This window comes from Equus caballus, chromosome 7 (assembly GCF_041296265.1).
Source record: "Equus caballus isolate H_3958 breed thoroughbred chromosome 7, TB-T2T, whole genome shotgun sequence".
In the NCBI taxonomy this organism is placed as follows: domain Eukaryota; kingdom Metazoa; phylum Chordata; class Mammalia; order Perissodactyla; family Equidae; genus Equus; species Equus caballus.
Genome location: NC_091690.1, coordinates 50154656 through 50176688, shown reverse-complemented (window position 1 = coordinate 50176688; position 22033 = coordinate 50154656). Strand labels below are relative to the sequence as shown.

The window sequence follows — 22033 nt, the reverse complement described above, 5'->3', positions numbered from 1 at the left end:
TGCCACCGGGCCAGCCCATAAGAATGTTTATAAGCACTTTATTCATAATTGGCAAGAGTTAGAATTTTGAACAAGGTGTCCTTCAAGTATCGAACAACAAAACACCGTCCAATGATAAAAAGAAATGAGGTATCAAGCCATGGAAACACATGGAGGGACCTTAAAACTTATTCCTAAGTGAAGAAGCCAATGTGACAAAGGGTCTGTAGTGTATGATTCCAAGCACATGACATTCTGGAAATGAGAAAAGTATCAGGCACTAGAAACCTCTTTACTTGTGAAGGATTTGGAGGTTGCAGGGACAGATGAGTCAACAGGTGGAGCACAGGGGAGTTTCAGGGAAGCAAAACTAGACACCATGATACAGAAATGATGGGGACACGTCATTACACATTTGCCAAACCCCACACAGTGTATAACAGACAGGGTCAATGCTAGTGTGCACCATGCACTGTAATGCATCCATATGGACTTGGAAATTCTAAGAAGTGTGCCACAGTGATACCAAATGTGAAAGAGTGCCACCTGTGTGGATGCAGACAGAAGGGTTATGTGGAAACTGAAAATTCTAATCAATGTTTCTGTAAACTTAAAACCTCTGTCTTTTTAGAAAATGATGAAGACAGACTCATGACAATTCACCCCTTTTTTACTGAAACAAGACAGCTCTCATTCAACTGACTTCAACTTATTCTTTTATCAAGATGGGCCGTGAGCTAACATCTGTTGCCAATCTGCTTTTCTTCTTCTCCCCAAAGACCCCAATACATGGTTGTATATTCTAGTCGTAGGTCCTTCTAGTTGTGCCATGACTTCAACTGATTTCAGGAAGCCAGGCTGTGCTCTAGGAGCCTGAGACCCACGGGGGGGTGAAACTTCCATCGGATGCCATGTTGGGGAGCACAGCACTGGATCCTCTGAGAAGTGCCATGGTCACTATCAGGAGTGGAAGAAGCCCAAGGTGGATGACGAGTGTCCTGCTATTGTAGACCTATTAGTGTACAGACAAGTGTGAATCTGACTTCTATTTTGGGGATCTCTGAGTCAAGAGATTTCCAGAATTCTTTTCCCACAAAGGGGCAAGACAACCGGTTGCTTTATAGAGTTTCAGGTGCCTGGGCTTAAGTTGGGTTGAATTAATCTCTTCACTGGGCCAAACTCAGACTGTGGTGTGGTCCACTATAACCCAGAGGGTCGGGATCTTTGTTGCAACAGGTACAGGTCTGGGAGAAGCAGCCGAGTGACTTAGGGGCACTGGGGAGCCCTCTGGAATCCTGCTTCCTACAGGCTGCACCTTCCTGTCCCTTCTTTCTCTCTGAAATAATTGCTCTTGAAGGATTGACCATCGGATGGCCTCAGCTCGGTGACAGTGTACAATCATCCTCATAACCGCAGACTCCCCCTAATGTCAAGGTGACTCCTGCTTGGTGGGTTAACAGTGCAACCGAGGCCAGCACAGCGCCCAGGAGGAGCTGCCCAGCAAGCAGCAGCCCACAGTGCAGGAGCCTCCAGGCTTTCTCATCAGCCCGTCCAGGGAAGAAGGCCCAGGGGAAAGGGAGGGTGAGGCTTAAGTGTTCAGTCATCAAACATCATCAGTACCAAACCCTCCCATTCATTACAAGAACAAACTTGGGGGACAAAAATAGGCATTCGCATTGGTAGTTTTCATATAAAGAAATGCTAACAGCATGGTGAGGCAGTGAGCAAAACTGGTCATGTAGGGAGGCTGGAGTCCAAGCAGGAGTGGGGCAGGATTGCAGGCAGGGAGTCTCCTTCAGGCAGTTTCCTCTCTTACAAATTTTTTAAACCTTCCCACGCAGTATTTATTTAAAATAAGGGGAGACACGGGCTGGCCCAGTGGTACAGTGGTTAAGGGCACGTGCTCTGCTTCAGAGGCCTGGAACTCACCAGTTTGGATCCTGGTCGTGGACCTACACACCTCTTACCATGCCAGGCTGAGGCAGGCATCCCACACATAAAATAGAGGAAGATGAGCACAGATCTCAGCTCAGGGAGCATCTTCCTCAAAAACATAAAATAACATAAGGAGAGATTTATTTATGCCATATTTTCCCATGTTTGATCACCATTTTTAAATAACTTTTAGTTTTAACATTTCTACATAGGAAACCATTCCAAGATTTAATCCTTTAAACACTAATGGACACACAACTATAAACCATAAAAAATTTACCAATCTCTTTCTACCAAAAAAGACAAGGGGCATTTTGGTTTCTGCCTCCAGTATATTTACCCTGGGAATGCTTTTTGGAAGGAGTAGCATATCACAATACCTTAGGGGTTTGCAATGAAGCCCTGAGTGAACTAGGAATTCCAAAGATTTACACAAGCTTCGATCTGATTCCTCAGATCAATGAAAACAGAAATTCAACTGCCTCTTCCCTACACCTATTAAAACAGAATTCAGGGGCTGGCCCGGTGGCATAGTGGTTAAGTTCACTTTGCTCTGCTTCAGCGCCCTGGGCTTCCCATGTTTGGATCCCAGGTGTGGACCTACCACTGCTCGTGAAGCCATGCTGTGGCAGCATCCCACATAAAATGGAGGAAGATGGGCACACACAGTAGCTAGTGACAATCTTCCTCTCACACACACACACACAAACAATAAGAAAATAAATGCAATTCATTTGCCTCAGGAATAGTTCAGCCTTTTAAATGTCACAGTTCTCTAGGGACAAGAACACACAAAACTGACCTAAACATGGAAAATGCACCTGAGAATTGAAATACACCCATCTCACATCTTGACGTTCTCTTGTCTAAATGGAAAAAAACTGTTTGTGTCCACAATTTTCTTGCCTTGATCACATCATATCTCTGAAATAACATTTTCAAAACCCCAAGTGCAAATGGAGACTAGAATCAGAGGATTGTAATCTTCAACTGATCAAGGAACCCGAGGACAGAAACAGGAATATTCCACTCAGCTCACAGAAGCAGCCTGCTGGCCTGCAGTTCAGAAGGAAACCCACACTCAGAAAGGGACCATATTCCCAGACTTGAGGTGTAGACTCTCTGAGTGGACACAGATCCCCTGGAGAGGGTCAGGCCCTGGTGAAGGAGGGTGGAGACCCTTGAGCAGCCACAGGAATGGACTCTGGGAGCCCCACACACCCTCCCTCTCCTGTGAGCACGGACGCACTGCCTTCCCCGGGCTCCCACTCTCACAAGTGAGGAAACTCTCAGCAGGATTCAGTCTAAGCTTCAGACCCACATGAACTCCAAATTCATGAACTCTTTGTCCACAGGACAGAACACCTGATCTTCAAAGACTTTCTCACTGTGCACAGATTACACTCTCAGTGCACCTAAGTGCCAAAGCAAAACTCAAACGATGTCTAAAATGTCCAGACACAACCACAACCTCAGAAAGGGTGTCACTCCCCACCCCATGGGCACATGCACCCCCAGCTTTCCAGGGCTCTGCAGCTCCTCTCAGGATAAAGGCTCCTTCCGTGGGGGTGTGAGCAGTAGCACACCTGCGGGGGTGGCTCCCCAGGAAGAACAACTGGGCCCGCAAGGCCTTCCCTCTGCAGGCTCAAGGGGGCCTTAGCTTTGGTCTTGGACTGGGGGCCTCTGCTCCCCACTGGAGATGCTCTGGAACATCATTGTTATTTTAAATCACACAAACCCAGTGTTGGAATAATCCAGCAAAATCACTTAAACGCAGTCCTTCCACAGAAAATAAGGGAAAATATTATACGGTATTTCTACCGCTTCAACTAGAAAAGCACAAATGTATATTATTTTAAGAAAAAATGTGAGTTGCTACTGTTACTGAGCGAGGGCTCACCACGTGATGCACACAGAAGCTGAGACCACGGCACACCAGGCTTTGAAAGATGAAACAGTTGACTGTGCCATCGATTGGCAAGGAGACAGGAGGACAGGCTCTCAACTCCGTCTCCCTCATCCAGAGCATGGGCTGAGGCTTAAGGGAGCAGGGAGGGCCAGCTGGGATGCAAAGACCTGGCAGGGAGAGGTCTGACTGGCAGATCAAAACTTTCTCTCCCGCACAGGCTCCTGGCTGGCCACCTCCTGTGACAAAGAGCTCTAACATCCTGCTGTTAAGATGGGGTTAGTGACGGGATGTCAGCAGGAAAAGCACAGTGAACAAGGGGCAAGTTGTCCTGCAGATTTAACTCCTTGCCTTCTCCACTGGTAAGAGTTTCTAGAGATGCAGAGTCATCCTGCCCTTCCTGGCACACAGAGGGAGGCACCCTTACAAAGGGACGTTTCTCTTAGAATGTAAATTGACCTTACAAAAGGGTAACTTCTACTAGGTTTTCAGAGCTTTGCCTGTGGCTGCTTTTTTTTAATAATCATCAGCTCAAAATAGCCCTTATACCAAAGACGCATCATTTGGGATGACAAGTCTGTTCCTAGGCCGGTGGTGACATTATTTCCATGACAAGAAATCATACTTGAACACTTGTGGTTTGCGTGTCTCAGCCCTGGAAGCACCCAAAAGTAAGGAACACACCTCAGAAACTAATGACACACATTCAAGGGAAGAGAGAGTGAAATAAGTATTCTTAAAAAATGGAACGTAACAAAGGAATGTTATATTTTTTCTGAAATTCACCTCTTTGTTGCCTCTCTGGAACTATTTTATAGTGTCTTTCAAGCTCTACTAACTAGATACATTTACCCTTCTTGCAAAACGGACACTTAAATCAGTGAATAATTTTTTCTCGTTCACAAACCTGGGCGGGGTGTGGCAATGCCAATGGAACTGATCACTCAGGACATTTTTCCAAGGGGAATCCCCACCCAAAGTGATGTGGATTAAGGCTGCCCCAGCTAGAGAAGCCCAAAGTGACCTGGCCTACATGCCAAACTATATGACCCAGTGGACTTTTTTTATGGTATGAATTAGGACTGCCCCAGGGAGAGAAGCCCGGGTCATCCTCACCTACATACCGATCTATATGGCCAGATTCGTGTCTAAAGTTATATGACCGCACAATAACCAAACCCCATCTGCACTGAAATCATTTAATGACTTTTTACATCATCTTTTCTTTTTCCAGTAAAAATAAGTCACGTATCCATGCCTTAAAAAATTAGCCCTAACCCTCAACTCAGGGCAGCAGCAGGAGCTCTGACTGCCCACGGGTCCTGTCCCCATGCCTACAGCTCTTCACTGCCCATGGGTCCTGTCCCCATGCCTACAGCTCTTCACTGCCCATGGGTCCTGTCCCCATGCCTACAGCTCTTCACTGCCCATGGGTCCTGTCCCCATGCTATTCCGTACTGTTCTCTAAATAAAAGAGCACCACTGCCAGACCTTGAAAGTCCAAGAAACCTTTCTTTTCACTCCTCGGCTCACCGACCCCGCAACAAAAGGATTTGCCATAGGATGTCTGGGCCTAGATGATCCCGGGGAGAGGCACCAGGATTTCCTACAGTGTAGTTCCCAGTGCTTATTCTCTGCTTTCCTCTCATGTAAAATAGCCACAGACAAACATAATCTCGAAAATAGAGTCATCCAGGGCTCTGGGGCATAATGATAAGCATTTAAAATATCGAGTCTGTTTGAAATGCGCCATGGAGGACAAAGTGTTGATAAGGATCCGTGAATGAAAGAGGAGAAATGGCTTTGGGAGTGCGGGGAGGCATCTGAAAATGTACGGATTTACTGTTAGGCCCAGGAAGAGCAGCCTGTGGGGAAAGGACTGTGGATTGAGACGCTGCTCCCCAAACATTTGGAAAACTCAGGAGAAAACGGGTCCCCTCCGAGGAGAAATGAGGCCCTGGGGACCCCCACAGACCGCAGCCCCTCCGCGCACGGACCCCGGAGACCGAGGCCCGACTGTCCTGCGGGCCCCGCACCGTCTGGGACATGCGGGGCTGCGGGCGCACAGCGGCCCAGAGACGCTCCGGCCCAAGTCGCCGCGCGCAGGGACCACAGGACGCCCGGGGCCCGGCTGCCCGCCCCGCCCCCACGCTGGGGCCGGAGGGGCCCTAGGGCTGAGCGGCGCCGCCGCGGACTCGGGGCCGCAGACCCCGGAGGGGACCGCGGGAGGTCAGGCCCGCCCCCCGCTTCCCACCAGCCTCTCCTCCCGCGTCCTCACCCCGGGGCCGCACACTCACCATTTCCAGGGCTCCTGGATCCCCCGAGTCCTTCCTAGGACAATGCGGTCGCTACAGGCCACAACTCGACAGAACATGCGGCAGGGCCAAGTAAAGGGTTTAATGGCGGGGAGACGCGGTCCCCAGCGCCGCCGGAGCAGCAGCTACTTCCGGGGGTTGGGGCACTTCGCCCCACCCACCTACCCCGGCGCCTCGTCTGATTGGACAATTCAAAAGACTCACCCTCGTCTGTCTGAGTGACAGCCCCTGAGTTTAGGTGTCTGAGCAGAATGCCAGACAGAATTCGTTGTCTGCAGGGCCTTTCGCATTGAAAGGTAGTGCTGGGAGGGGACTTCTGGGACTGCGATCCTTGTTTATAAAAACACACAGTTGAAGGTCACCTCACCATATGCAATTGATGCGGGAATGGAGAACGGAAGAGTAGAAAGAAAGTTTTCTTGGACTCTCAAGGTCTGGCAGTAGTGCACTTTTGTTTAGAGAATAGTGTGGAATAGCATGGGGACAGGACCCATGGGCAGTCAGAGCTGCTGCTGCCATGTGTTCAGGGCTAGGGCTAAATTTATAAGGCATGGGTACATGCCTTATTTTTACTAGACAGAGAAAAGATGATGTAAAAAGTCATTAAATGGTTTCAGTGCAGATGGGGTCTGGTTATTGTGCGGTCGTATAACTTTAGATAGGAATCTGGTCATATAGACCAGCATGTAGGCCAGGATGCCCTGGGTTCTCTCCCTGGGGCAGCCTTAATCCACACCATAAAATCCATCGCATCATATAAATCAGCATGTAGGCCAGGACACCTTGGGCTTTTCCACCTGGGGCAGCCTTGATCCACATCATAAATCCCCCCCTGAACCCACTTGGCCCCAAAATCTCTTGGGGATATGGATGATGGTAAATCTTCTGTAACTACTTCTGGCTGTACAAGGTCGTAGAGCTGTCCCTAAATGGGGCCATAGGTACAGGCAGGAAGTTCAGAGGACCGGAAGGCTGCACCCGTGGAGTCCAAGGCTGACAAGGTACACGGATCCTCTGGAGACGAGAGAGTCATTTGACGAGAGGAGGTCCAGGAAGTGAAACTTTGTTGACATGCGGAGGACAAGCAACGAAATAGACAGCAAATTATAATAAGAAATACAAGCAATATGATTAACGCAATGAATGAGGCTTTGATAGTAGTCCAGAGACCTGGTCCTGACCAGGAGTCCAACCTATCATTTAGGGATAGGGTAGGGTCCGATCACAGAAGTAGCCAAGTTTATTTCTCATTTGCCCTTTTGAGTCTTTTGTCATTTGCAGATAGTTGCTGTTTTACTCTGATCCTTTTTGTTTTTGCAAATATGTTTCATCTTCAGAGAAATTCCTGGAAAGGAATCTGACACAAGATTCTAAACTACAGGTTTCTGATAAACTTTCAGATTGTAAAACTGAACTGGGTAAGAAATTATAGAATTCTAACGGAGAAACTGAGCTCATAGATCTGCTAACAGAAGATTAAGCTCTAGAATTGATTAGACAGGACTGTGTGAACTGATGAGGATGATTATAATTTCTTTTATGACTTCTGTTTGAAATATTGTTGAGTTTTGATGGGTTGTTTTGTTTTCTCAGATTTAAGGAAATCTTTTTCTCTGTTCTCTTATGGTAACCAAGACACAACAATTTAGTGAAATTATACCTTTATGAGCAAAACTGAAACATTTAGCTTTTTCTCCCTACCCAATCCCTCCAGAATTTGGAAAATCTTTGTGAGTATGGTTATTTCGTGGAAATATAGTTATTTGCATAAGTTCACTAAGAATTTGGTCTCCTTATAACAGGACACATTGGTTATCTTACCAAAGCTTTGACTGGAATGTCATATTTGAGAGAAACATACAGGCTCAGATATGACAAGAGAGCTTTTCAGGAACAAAGATTGGACTCTCTGGAAATAAAGCCACTTGGAAATATGGGCCTGGTACCTTGTTTACAGAGATTCTGGCAATCTTGCCTGGTAAGTAAGGAAGATTGCTCATCTGGCAGGTGCAAGGAACCTCAGAATATTTTGGGTGACCTCGAGAAGAGAGGAGTCCATCCAAACCTGTAGGTATTGCAGGCAAAATCTGATGGCAAGTCCTTGGCTTGGCTTTTCTGGTGTCAAGAGGCCTTTACAGTTCAATCTGAGATTCCTCATAAAAAAAAAAAAATTCCAGCAAAGCAGGTTTCAAAGAGCCTGTATAATTAGTTGCTATCCTTGTTGCACTTATGTAAATAATTGGACGAAGTTGTGTTGAAACTACATTTATTTTGCAAACCAGTTAATCTTAATTTGGCTATCTTTTGTAAAAATGAGGGTGGTTTTAGAGAGAAAAAATAATGTTTCAGTAGAAGCTATAGTACACATTCATGGATATTAGATTCTAACTCTTTTCTTCTACAAGATTCATCTGTTACTAATCATAATGTCTCCTTGTGGCCATCCATCTCTGATACCTGGGAGTTCCCTGGCCACAATCAAACCTTTTCCTTCAATAGTACTGCCCAAATACTAACTAGATTTGCCTTGTCACAGGTGGATCATAAATAACAAGTTCCAAAGGCAAAGTCCCCAACCTATCTGTGGGAAGCATTCCCCCACTCTAGTTACCATTGCATTGTGACAAGGTCTGGCAATGGAAGGAGAATCGTGCAAGGCACTTCTCCAGGGAACGCAATTCTTTAGGCAGAATCCTTCGTCCTCCTTTCTGAACTCCTTACTTCAAAGCCTATCATTGATTAATGTCTTCCTCTCTGCTCTGGAAACCTTGTGGAAACAGGCAGAACCATATCTCTAAAAGTAATGAGCTACCCCTAAGGATGAGGGAGTCTGTGTTCCGTTAATTATATACTCACGGTCCTCCTAGCTTCTTTGAAGACCTTGAAACTATATAACCTCTTCCCTAACAATTGATACCTATGCTTGCTGCACATATGGTCTTTGGATAACAGCCCTCGCATGTAGGAAAATAATTATCTTTAGTTATGCACTACCCCCCACCTATTGATCTTATGACGACAATAGTCAGACCACCTCACATAATTTTTCACTATATATGTATGCCCCGTCCCCGAAATAAATTGTACTTGTTTGCAACTGCATCGAGTCACGTCTTGCACTTGCACTTTCGACGACGCCGTCTCTCCCGCGGGAACCTGGACTCTGCCGAGGCTGGACCCCAGCACCTATTGATACACACAGGACGGACTATATCAAATTTGGGATGAATATATTTGGCTCACTCCTAGTAGTGGTCAACTCAGTCAAAAGGCCACTCTATGTTGGGAACAAACCAATCACACCTGTGATACGTGGCCCAATAACACCCGACCTATGGGGAAAATTTCCTGTTATATGTGTTCTCATATCATAGCCTTAAAAAAATACTGATTGGTTTGGGACTGCCTGGGATAGGCGGCCCAGCATACATTGGTTACCTCTTAATGGCACTCAGTGGCTATGTGACTCCAACTTATGGCCTTGGCTGCTACCTGGATGGATTGGATCATGCACCCTAGGCTTCGTCTGGATGCAAGGTAGAGCTACATTTACTATATCTCCTCCTGCTAACCTACCCAACCCGTAACAGCACTGAACATGATCTGTCTTCCACTGGTATGATCACCTTGCCTCAATTTTCCTTCCCCAATTAGGAAATGAAAGTGTCATCTGGCACATGGAAGCTCTAAACAAATTTACTATGAAGGCATGAAATGGTAAACAACATAGCCTTTTGCTGCTCAATTTAGAAGTATCCCAAATGCGTAAGGCAGTCCTCCAAAACCGAATGGCACTGGATGTCTTGACAGCAGCACAGGGGGGCACTTGTGCCATTATAAAAACTGAATGTTGTGTCTATATTCCTGACTACCATCAAAATATCTCTGGCTTCCTATCAGATATGAGCCACCAAATTAAATCCATGTGTGACCCTACCCTATCTCTAAATGATTGTTTGAACTCCTGGTCAGGACCAGGTCTCTGGACTACTATCAAAGCCTCATTCATTGCATTAATCATATTGCTTGTATTTCTTATTATAATTTGCTGTCTATTTCGTTGCTTGTCCTCCACATGTCAACAAAGTTTCACTTCCTGGACCACCTCTCGTCAAATGACTCTCTCGTCTCCAGAGGATCCGTGTACCTTGTCAGCCTTGGACTCCACGGGTGCAGCCTTCCGGTCCTCTGAACTTCCTGCCTGTACCTATGGCCCCATTTAGGGACAGCTCTACGACCTTGTACAGCCAGAAGTAGTTACAGAAGATTTACCATCATCCATATCCCCAAGAGATTTTGGGGCCAAGTGGGTTCAGGGGGGGATTTATGATGTGGATCAAGGCTGCCCCAGGTGGAAAAGCCCAAGGTGTCCTGGCCTACATGCTGATTTATATGATGCGATGGATTTTATGGTGTGGATTAAGGCTGCCCCAGGGAGAGAACCCAGGGCATCCTGGCCTACATGCTGGTCTATATGACCAGATTCCTATCTAAAGTTATACGACCGCACAATAACCAGACCCCATCTGCACTGAAACCATTTAATGACTTTTTACATCATCTTTTCTCTGTCTAGTAAAAATAAGGCATGTACCCATGCCTTATAAATTTAGCCCTAGCCCTGAACACATGGCAGCAGCAGCTCTGACTGCCCATGGGTCCTGTCCCCATGCTATTCCACACTATTCTCTAAACAAAAGTGCACTACTGCCAGACCTTGAGAGTCCAAGAAATCTTTCTTTCAACTCTTCGGCTCACCGTCCCCACATGACAATGATCAGTCTCTCTCCATTTTGATGTTTGTTGACAACTGTAGTCTGACAGTTTTTGCCAAATAGGTACACAGACAGATACGGTGACCAGGGAACTAGGCAAAGAAAGGGGTACAGAGGATCCGATAAAAAACTAACATTGTCTGTTGAGTGTCTGCACATGGAAAGTTACAGGAAGAGCCTAACCCCCAGAGGTTCCCACAAGCAGGCTGGCCGAAGCCAGTTCTGTTCGCCTCGATCTGCTCTGAAGTGAACTTTCCCCATTATCAACTCATTAATATTTTCAATTCTCCTCCTCTGGGAGGGACCAGGCAGCCATTTCTGGATCATACTATGTATGTAGTCGCATGTGTCCCTTCTACCAATGAGCTTAAAGGAGCGCAATGGTTAGGCAATAAACCCTGCTCCCGTGCCTCTTCCTCAACTGAATATTCATGAACTGTACTATGATCTCAATAAAACGACCCCTCAAATCCTTGTTTGGGGAGACACTGCTTTGGGAGAGATCCCTGGTGTTCTCCATTGCTTCTGCAAGAAATAAAACTTTCTTCACCTACTTCTGCTTTGCTTGTGTTTTCAGCTCTGCTCTGACCAAGAGGTGAACCCATTGAGTTCAGTTACAGTACCAAGGATGCAGTAGGTGGGCATCCTTCCAATGCTTCAGTCAGATTCAGAATAAGCGCATTTTGAGAAAAAACAAACCATCATTTTAGAAGAAAAATGACTTCTGGGTGTTCAGAAAGGTTAACTTTAGAAAATATTTCTGACATTAAAATATTTGTATCTTATAAAAAATGTAAGCAGAGACTCTTTCTTACCAATGGTTAAATGACTCTCTGTGGCCATGACCCACCTGCTCCTTGTGGTTACACTATTTAATCCAAATATAATGAGACATCGGAAAACTGGGTTTCATCGAAATGATCATTCCATTGTGATACTAGAGACTAACGTTCATTCCAGCAGTGTTGGGGACACGTGGACAGGCATACTTTCCATTTAGTCTGCACAGATACCATCTCTGCTCATTTCCTCTCCCAATTCCCTGAGGAAGTGCTCACCTTTGATGTCATCTGAGACAAACAGGCCTCTCAAGTCCACCCAAAGTGTAACCATAACTCCAGCACACCCAGGGACAGAGAAGCATTCCTGGAAGAATGCTGAGGGGCCAGGCCTAAGAACCACAGTGATCTCAATGAAGAGAGAAAAGAAGGGCCCAGTTTGCCACCAGAGCTCATCATACAAGGGGGAACACAGCTGGGCAGTAGCATCATTGATCAGTCACCTGTCCAACGTAGGAAGAGAAGTTCTGTGGATATTCAGCATCAAGCATTGAGAGATGCAGAAGATATTTCCATTTCATTTTCTGTTATTCTTCTTCCCTTTAGGAACTATCTGGAAAATGATAGTCTAGAAGGAGGTTTCCAGGAAATCACTCTGACTTCCTAACTCAGGAATGCCTCTGTTGTTTGTTTTAACTCCCAACTCCTCATCTCCACCTCAAACAAAGGAAACACCATCCTAAGAATGTGCATCCACCTGGGAAGATGCATGAGTCTGGCTCCGCTCTCACACAGTCAGAAACATGGTGCCGGGGAAGCTACATTTCATCACTGCCCTCCCCACCCTACTTTCATCACACTGTGGGAAGTGCACCGCTCCAGTAGTGGCCCCATGTGTGCAGAAACTCAGGATGTGCTTCCCCCACTCATGAATCGATAAACTCTTCTGCTTCTCACAGGTAACATTAAGGACAGCCTGGCTCTGTCTTGAGGTCACCTCATGGTGCTGTCAAAGGTCCTTTACTCACTGTGCTCAGCACGAGAGATGTGATATCTGAAGGTTGTGTTTGGTATTTGCAGGTTCTTCCTGTTAGTCTCCATCGTGGCAAACATGAGGGCCAAAAAGTACTTAGAGTGCTGGTGCATCCACCTGCACTGAGGGAAGCCCATGAGGACACAAGGATACCCCATAAGGTGGTCTTCTAAGCAAAGAGCTCCACTGAAGAAGCACAGGGGGTTATTTGTAGGTATGGAGAGAGATATTTTACCCATGACCTTGAAAAATGACCTCAGTGGAATGAGCTACCCAAGATTCCAGAAGTTCTCTGTTGGAGGTCACTGAGAGGATGTGACCACTTGTTGACATTCCAGATGGACTTGGTAAGTCAGAGGCTTCTTACTCACTCCCCTGTCCTTGGAATATACACGCCTCACAATGTTCCTGAGACATTTCAACGATGCAGCCTGGAGGAAAGAATGTGCTGTTGAGACCATCTGGACGGTAGACGTTACTGAGCCCCGTCAAAGCCTCTATAGAAACTTTTACAATTCTGGTGGGCAGGTGCAGACATCTGCTCATTTTGCCTCGCCTAACACAAGCTCATATACATGTTCCCTTGCTTATTCAAATGGCCATCTGCCAATCTGGAGTGAGCTGCTTCTCTCTTTGCTCTCTCTTTGCCCCCCATGCATGGGAGCCAGTTTCAGATGTCACCTGGAGAACTCCTGACATTACCATCCAACATGATCTTAGCTCTGAATGACAATGAGAGCGCAACTGATTCTCCTTGTGCTGGGAGTGATGAAGTACCTTTAAACAGCACGACCTCATAGATAGATGTTGGCACTTTGAAAACTCTTTTTTCTTCATGGTCTAGCTGAAATATCGGCATGGTGTTGGAGGTAGCAGTGGGAAGAAGGATTAACCAAATTGTTCTATCTGGTGAGGAAGGCCTGAATTACCAAAAACTAATTGTCACTGCATTTATATAGTGAAGATTTCAAAGTATGGGAAAGTAAGTATCCATAGAGGAAATCAAAATAGTCATCACAGGACTCTGCTCAATGCATCAGTTCTCCGTAATCTTACGGGCCAGTTGCAAACTTACATGTCAAGGAACCAGTGGGTCATCTGCAGTGTAAAATGTTAATTCCATGGAGAGAAGTTCTGCTTTCTAAGTCGTTGTCAAGATGATGATGACAATGACAGTGAGAATACTAACAGGAGTGCTGACACTAGTAATAAGGCACGTTGGGGAGGCTTACTGAGTGTGAGGCACGGCACTCAGCACCTTAGGGGGACTGGCTCGTTGCTTTTCATCTGCACAGACTTCTAACAGGGAAGCACCAGCATGATCCTATTTGATAAGAGAGGAAACAGAGAGTTAGGGGAGCTGAGTGATGGGTGTGACTTTACACAGGCAGTCAGGAGGGTGCTCGATTCATCACCAGGCTGCCTGACTCAGACCAAGCTTTGCCACCAAGCAACTTCATCTCTTTGTATGAAATTAGGACAAATGGTTCCTTGACTAGGATTGATTCCTCTGTGTGAATCACAAAGAACTCTGTTCTTCCCCGCAGGCTTTATTCAGATCCCCACCATGAAACAGATTCCCCTTGCCCTTGCTTGAAATCTCAAGAGGGTGCCATAGCATTTTTAGCCACCTTTTCATGCTAAAATCCCGTGGTCACTCTCAGGCACGATGACAACCAGGCCAGCCTAGGACTCATAGAAGATGTTTGTGAGCAGAGCATGAAGAGGAACCGCTGTGTGAGAGGCAGCCCATCGAAAGGAGGAGCCAATCCAAACAAGAACCAAACATGTTTCTTCTCACTCCAAGTGTTTATCATCGATTTCCTCTATAACTTCACGTCAGAAAACACAGTGATCCATCTGATGAATAACATGCAAGAAGCAAATACTGTTATTGGAGATGAGAGCACTGTTTATTTGACAAGATAAAATTACTACAACTGATGATGGAGTCCATTTGCTGAACATTGTGTACATACACACATAATATATAACAACACAGAGGATTTAATTAAAATCACATGTCCTGCAACATATATATGAAATGTGGAGGTTTAGGACCAACGCCATGTGTGAGAGCTATGTGCACACAAGCCTATGTCCTGGTGAGGTGACAGACGCATCCCCTCCATGGAAACATAATCAACTTTGGTGCATGGAGGACTCCTCAAGTCAAAGATGCAGCTCCCTCTACACACACCAACATTTTAAAACAGTTTCACTCAAATTTCCATCAGGATCTGTTTTTCTGTCTCAAAATACAGTAATCCTAAAGTATATCTGTGAAAATAACTCCAAAGGGTATTCTGGAAAATATTGCTAAAAAGAAGGAAGAAGAACAAGTTTCACCAGATGCACCAATTCCACAAATTAATGACTTATCATAATTTAATGGTCTGTTGCCACCATAAGAACTGACCTGTTGTTTGTCAGAAGGGTGATTTTGCCTCTCAGGGAACATTTGGCTGCATCTGGAAGCATTTCAGGCTGTCATGACTGTGGCAGGTGGGGAGCACTGCTACAGACATCTAGGGGCCCTGCGATTCACAGAACAGTCCCCTCGACAGAGTACTCTCTTGTCAACATCGAAGTAGTGTCAACATTGAGAAACTGTGGACTGGACAGATGAGCCCCTGATGCTCTACCAACAGACACAAGGATGGAACAAAAGAGACCGTGAATCCCGGCAGTCTAGAACTCTCCTGTCTCCTTTACGCAGAACAATTCTATATGGGGTAAAGAGTTAAACAGTAAGAATATAAAATGAAAACACTGAAAGTAAACATGAGAAAGTATTTCTGTATACTTAAGCAGTGGAAGTCATGATATTCCAAGAAAAATGTAGATGATATTTGAATAGATTTGAAAAGCTAAAAAATGTAAACGTATCATTGCTAATAATAAAAGATATAGAGGGGTGCCGGCCCCGTGGCCGAGTGGTTGAGTTTGCGCCCTCTGCTTTGGCAGCTCAGGGTTTCGCCAGTTCGAATCCTGGGCGCAGACACGGCACCACTCATCGAGCTATGCTGAGGCGGCATCCCACATGCCACAACTAGAAGGACCCACAACTAAAAGATACACAACTAAGTACCGGGGGCTTTTGGGAGAAAAAGGAAAAATGAAATCTTTTAAAAAAATAATTGTTAAAAAAAAATCTTAAAAAAAAATATATATAGAAACACCACCTGGGAAAATGTTTTCAATAATAATATAGAGAGAAAGATCATATTATTAGCAGTTGAAATAGGTCTTAACAATCAAAAACAAAATATAAACATTGCAATAAAGATGTTCAAAGACCAGTCATAAACCTTATAAAATTATAAATTATTAAATGCTTAATAAAGTTATAGATAAGCTCATTAGGCCCAAGATACAAAATGCAAATAGTTGTACTTATTTATGTGCAAAATACATATGTGGATTTCCTAACCCTTTTAGTGAGGCATGTTCTGGTGGGAAAGGCCAACTGCGTGCTTCTTGGTCTGCTCCCCAACAAAGACAGTAGCCCAGAAGTAACACCTTATCTGTGGAGGAATGGAAGAGACAAGGTCTATCCTCAAAAACCTGAGATACATGGGGGCATTTTTTACCCCCTTCTTCTTTAATTTGCATGTTTGCTGTTACAAAACTCTGGAGAGTGAGTTTAGACTGTCATGAAGTTAAAGAGCTTGGGCTGGTAATTGTACCTGTTTTCTAAGTTTGGAATCACTACTGGGCCATGTGAATGAGGTTTGTGGCATCTGATGTGCAACTCCTTACACAACAGAATACGCATGCTTCTCATCCACACATGGACCTTTCTCTAGCATAGAGTAAACTTCACCATTAAAAAACCTCATAAATTTTAAATGCTAGGAAATTTCTATTTTAAAATACAAAGTAAGATCTCTGACAACAATGGAATGAAAATAGAAATCAATATCTTGGGAAAATTTGGGGAAAAGAATAAATTCGAGCCAATTAAACAAGACACTCCTAAATAACCAATGGGTCAAAGAAGTCAAGAAGGGAATTAGAAAATATTTTTAATGAATGAAAAAAAGGACACAATATAACAAATTTTTAGGGCTACTTTGAAAACACTATGTAGATAGAAATTATACCCACAAATGCCTAAACTAACAAAGAAAAAAGATCCCAAATCAATGACCAAACCTTTTACCTAACTCAAATTCAAAAGGATGAGAAACCAAACCAAATGTATTGAGAAAAGGAAATAAAACACAGAGCAGAAATTAAGCAAATAGAGAATAGAAAACCCATAAAGAAAATCAATAAAACCAAATGTGAGTTTTATGACAAGACCAACAGGATTGACAATAGAAAACTAGCAGACAATAGCTGGACTGACCTAGGGAAAAGGAGAGCAGACTCAGATCCCCAGAAGCAGAATGAAGGAGGGGATATCACTACTGAGATTGCAGAAATCAAAAGCATTAGAAAGGAATTAACAATTGCATGCAAATTATATTACTTAGATGAAATGCACAAATTCCTAGAAAAACACAAGCTACCAAAAGTGACTCAAAAAGGAAATCTGATTAGAATTAGAACAAGTGGTTGAATAAGTAAGCAAAAAACTACCCGTAAAGACAAGCCCAGGCCCAGAGATTTTCACAGCAAAATCCTCCAAAACATCCAATCAAGGCTTAACAGAGACTCTTCACAAAGTCTTCCCCAAAACAGAATCAACACAACACTTCCAACTCATTTTGGGGCCAGTGTTATCGTGATACCAAAATCAGACAAAAGTATCCCAAAAAACTACAGACCTATTTCCTTTGTGAATATGGATCCAGAAAAAGCTCAGCTAATCCTAGTACCTAATCCAGCAACAACTTAAAAGGTTTATACACCATGAACAAGTGGGATTCATTCCGGGGATGCAGGGTAAGGTTAACCGCTCAAAATCCATTAACGTAACACGTCACATTAACAGAAAAGCAGAAATGGCCTGATCAGCTCAATAAACTCAGAGGAAATACGTGACAATATTAAACATCCTTTCACAAGAGCAACACTCAGGAAACCAGAATTTGAAGGAAATTTCCTGAGCCTGATGATGAGCAAGTATGGGACACCCACAGCTAATGTTATATTTAAAGGGGAAAGGCTGATAATTTTCTCCGAAAAATGAGGAACAAAGCAAGAATGTCTGCCCTTCCTCTTCTAGTTGACAATGTACTGGCAGTTTTAGCCAGAACAGTTTTGCAAGAAAAGGAAATAAAAACCATCCAGGCTCGGTAGGAAGATGTAAAACTATTTTCACTTGCATGTGTCTTATCTTGCAAATAGAAAACTCTAAGGAACCCACTAAAAAATCTATTAGAACCGATAATTGAGTACAGCAAATTTGTATGAAACAAGATCAGTGTATGAAAATAAATTGTATGTTATACACTGCAATGAACAATCTGACAAGGAAATTAACAGAAGAAATCTACGTATAGTAGCATCAAGAAGAATAAAATAGGAATAAGTTTAAGAAATTAAGTAGTAAACAAATTCTCTGAAAACTGCAAAACATCAATAGAAAATAATAAAGCTCTACAAGTGTGAAGTTACAAACGGTGGTGAGGATGTGAAGGGAAACCTGTGTACTATTGGGGGAATGTAAAGTGGTGCAGCCACTATGGAAAACAGGATGGAGGTTCCTCAAAAAACTAGACTAGACCGAGCATATGATTCATATGATCCTCCACAGCACGGCTACTGACAGACGAGGGGTGCGCTTCCACACCCAGGAACGGAACCCAGGTCGCCAAAGCAGACTGTGCCAAACTGCAAGCACTAGGCCATCAGGGCTGACCCACCACAGTCAATTTTTGATATTTTTCTCACCTCAAAAAGAAACTCTTCTGCCCTTTAGCAGTCATTCCCAATCTTCTCCTCTTCCTTCCACAATTCCCAGCCCTAGACAACCGTTCGTCTACGTTCTGTCTCTATAGATCTCCCTATTTCCTAGGAATGGAATAATTCAATGTGTGTGCTGACAGTGACTTTGGCACTGGCTTCAGTAACTTAGCATAAGGTTTTCAAGGTACATCCGTGTTGGACCCTGTATAAATACGTCATTCATTATCATGGCCAAATAAAATTTCAGGGGATGGATAAAACTTGTTTATCCACGGATCCATTCCTGGATATTTGGACTGTTTCCACCTTTTGGCTACTAGAAATAACATTACCATAAAACTCATGTACAAGTTTTGTTCCAACATGTGTTTTCATTTTCCTTGGGCACATACTTAGGAAAGGAATGGCTGCATCGTATGGTGATTCTAAGGTTTAATTTTTTAAGGAACTCTCAGGCTGTTTTCCAGAATGGCCGCACCATTTCATATTTGTACCACCCATGTATGAGGGTTGAAATTTCACTGTGTATCTTGATGAGATCTGATATTGTCTGATTTTTTTATTCTAGCCATCCTAGTGATTGTGAAGCGGTATCTCACTGAGGTCTTGATTTGCATTTCTTTGATGACTAATGATGTCCAGTAGTTTTTCATATGCTCTTGGCCATTTGTCTATCTCTCTTGGAAAAATATGTATGCACAACTTTGTCATTTTTACATTGAGTTATTTGACTTTCTATTATTAGGTTATAACAGATGCTTATATATTTTTAATACAAGTATGCAAATGTCACAAGGTATGGATACTAGCTGGGGAATTCAAACCCTCTAAAATGGGATCAACAGCATAAATGCTTACAAGTCACCACCCCTGTCCAAATGGTCACCAATATCCTGACCTTTGGGCACTGGCCATTACATACTCAACGTCCAGATTTTCGGAGTGAGCAGGGTTGTCAGACTCTGAAATTCCCAGATGGTAACTCAAAATAGTTGTCTTTCTCTTCAAAGTAGACCCCATGATGCCTAGGCATTAGTCTTTAGGGAAAATCATGGGCACTATCTGGACAGTGGAGCTATTAAAAGCCACTGGCAGAATTTTGATCCATTCAACTGTTGAAGGACACTTGGGTCACTTTTACTTTTTGGCTATTGTAGATAATGCTAATGTGAACATGAGGGGACATAGTGGACATATATGTGTTTGAGTCTGTACTTTCAAGTCTTTTGGGTACTTACCCAGAAATAGAACTGGTTGATCAGATGGTAACTCAATTTGTACTTTTTTGAGGAAATGCCATGTTGTTTTTCATGACCTGAATATGATTTTATCTTCCCAGCAACAGCACACAAGGGTTCCAAAGAGTGTTTTCAATTTTTTTTTTTTGCTGAGGAAGACTGGCTCTGAGCTAACATCCGTGCCCATCTGCCTCTCCTTTATATGTGGGACGCCTGCCACAGCATGGCTTGCCAAGCACTGCCATACCCACATCCGGGATCCGAACCGGCGACCCTGGGCCACCAAAGTGGAATGTGCGAACTTAACCGCTGCACCACTGGGCCAGCCCATAACATATCCTTCTTAATTTATAAGAATGAGCTTCAGCTTTATGGTCCCTTGATTCCAGTGATACATGGAAACATTACTCAGACATTGCTCTATCCTCTTTTGCCATTTTTATGGTATTTTTATGCAGATTATATCCATTAATGATATAACTCAATAATACATTGTCACACATTTCTTTACCCTCTGTAGTCATTTTCTTAGCTCAATTCAGCTTTGCTCCCATCGTGTCATTTCTGCATTTAACAGCAAACATATTACACATAGAGAACCTATCTACGAAGTACAGTCCCAACAGCACTTTACATACATAGCATTTTATACAAGTCCTTTGTTATCAGTTGAGTGAAGAAAGGAGGCAAAAGGTACTGATTCTGTCTTTCATACTTACATAATCACTTATACTGGTGTTTTAGTTTTTTATAATGATTTGAATTACCTCCTGGGGTCACTTGCTTTCAGCCTGAAGAGCTCCTCCAGTAATTCTTGCATGCAAGTTGGCTCTCAACATAACCTCTCAGTTTTTTTGATCTGGGAGATTCCTTATTTCACCTTCCTTTTTACAAGGTAGTTCTGATAAATACAGGACTGCTGGTTGAGAGGTTTTTTTCCCTGTGCACTTTGAAGACATTATTCCTCTGCCTTCTGACCTCCTTTTTTCCTGCTGAGATGTCAGCAGTTAAGTTGACTGCGGTTTCCTTGTAACAGATCCGTGATTTTGTCAACTACTGTTTTTCTGCCCAGTATGTTTGCATGTCTTGTAATTTTGTTGCAAATCAGACATTTTAGGTAATGTACTGTAGTAACTCCAGGAACTGGTCCCCTTCCTTCTGGGGGATTTTACTGGAATTGGCTCATTTATTTGTTCAGTGACTGGCTGGATTTCAGTCTATGTCCCCAACACAGGGGAACTTCTGACACAGCTCCTAGAAGGGGACATGGCTTGGGGAAAGCCTGCCCTCCTGGGCCAGTGATATTGGGAGGGCCCTCTTTCTCCTTCAGGAACCACAGCCAGTGGGTAATCTCCATTAACTGATCCCTGATTACTCTATTGTTTCCACCAATGTCCTGCGGTGCATAAGTTGCTCTAACAAGCAATTCAATAAAAGTCGGTCTCCTTTACAGAAATATTTTCTTCTTTTTGTTTCTAAAGATTGTCATCTGAGCTCACAACTTTTGCCAATCTTCTTTTTTATTTGTTTTTCTGCTTTTTCTCCCCAAATCTCCCAAGTACACAGTTGTATATTTTAGTTGTGGGTCCTTTTAGTTGTGGCATGTGGGACACTGCCTCAATGTGGCCTGATGAGCAGTGCCATGTCCCTGCCCAGGATCTGAAGTAGCAAAACCCTGGGCCATCAAAGCAAACTGTGGGAAATTAACCACTCTGCCATGGGGCCAGCCCCAGAACTATTTTCTAAAGTCACTGGGTGATATTTCTTCTGAACCCTGCTAGCCTCCTGCCAGCCAACTAATTCCCTGTTTTGTTTTGTTTTTGTGAGGAAGATTGACCCTGAGCTAACATCTGCTGCCAATCCTCTTTTTGCTGAGGAAGCCTGGCTCTGAGCTCACATCTGTGCCCATCTTCCTCTACTTTATACGCGGGACGCCCACCACAGCATGGCGTGCCAAGAGGTGCCATGTCCTCACCCAGGATCCAAACCTGCGAACCCCGGGCCGCCAAGAAGCAAACATGCAAACTTAACTGCTGTGACCCCAGGCCAGCCCCTCTATTGCAGTTCTTTATAGAACAAAGACAGACTTTGGGGGTGGACCCTGGCTGAGAGGTTAAGGTCACACATTGTGCTTTGGCAGTCCAGGGTTCATCAGTTTGGATTCTGGGCACAGACCTACACATCACTCATCAGGCCATGCTGTGGCAGCGTCCC

General features: G+C 44.1%; 1 protein-coding gene across 2 annotated transcripts in view; it reads right to left on the bottom strand.

Moving 5' to 3' along the window:
- The window catches only part of LOC100066337 (zinc finger protein 709), a 55482-nt gene that overhangs the window by 8308 nt on the left and 25141 nt on the right, over positions 1–22033 (bottom strand). Inside the window, exon 1 of one of the 2 annotated variants that reach the window (XM_070274059.1) lies at positions 6118–6328. The exons of the other annotated variant lie outside the window; for it this stretch is intronic. Coding sequence (XP_070130160.1) covers positions 6118–6120 — 3 coding nt within the window. The 5' untranslated portion in view covers positions 6121–6328. Of the gene's footprint in view, positions 1–6117; positions 6329–22033 lie in introns of those variants that run through there. 2 annotated transcript variants of the gene reach the window in all.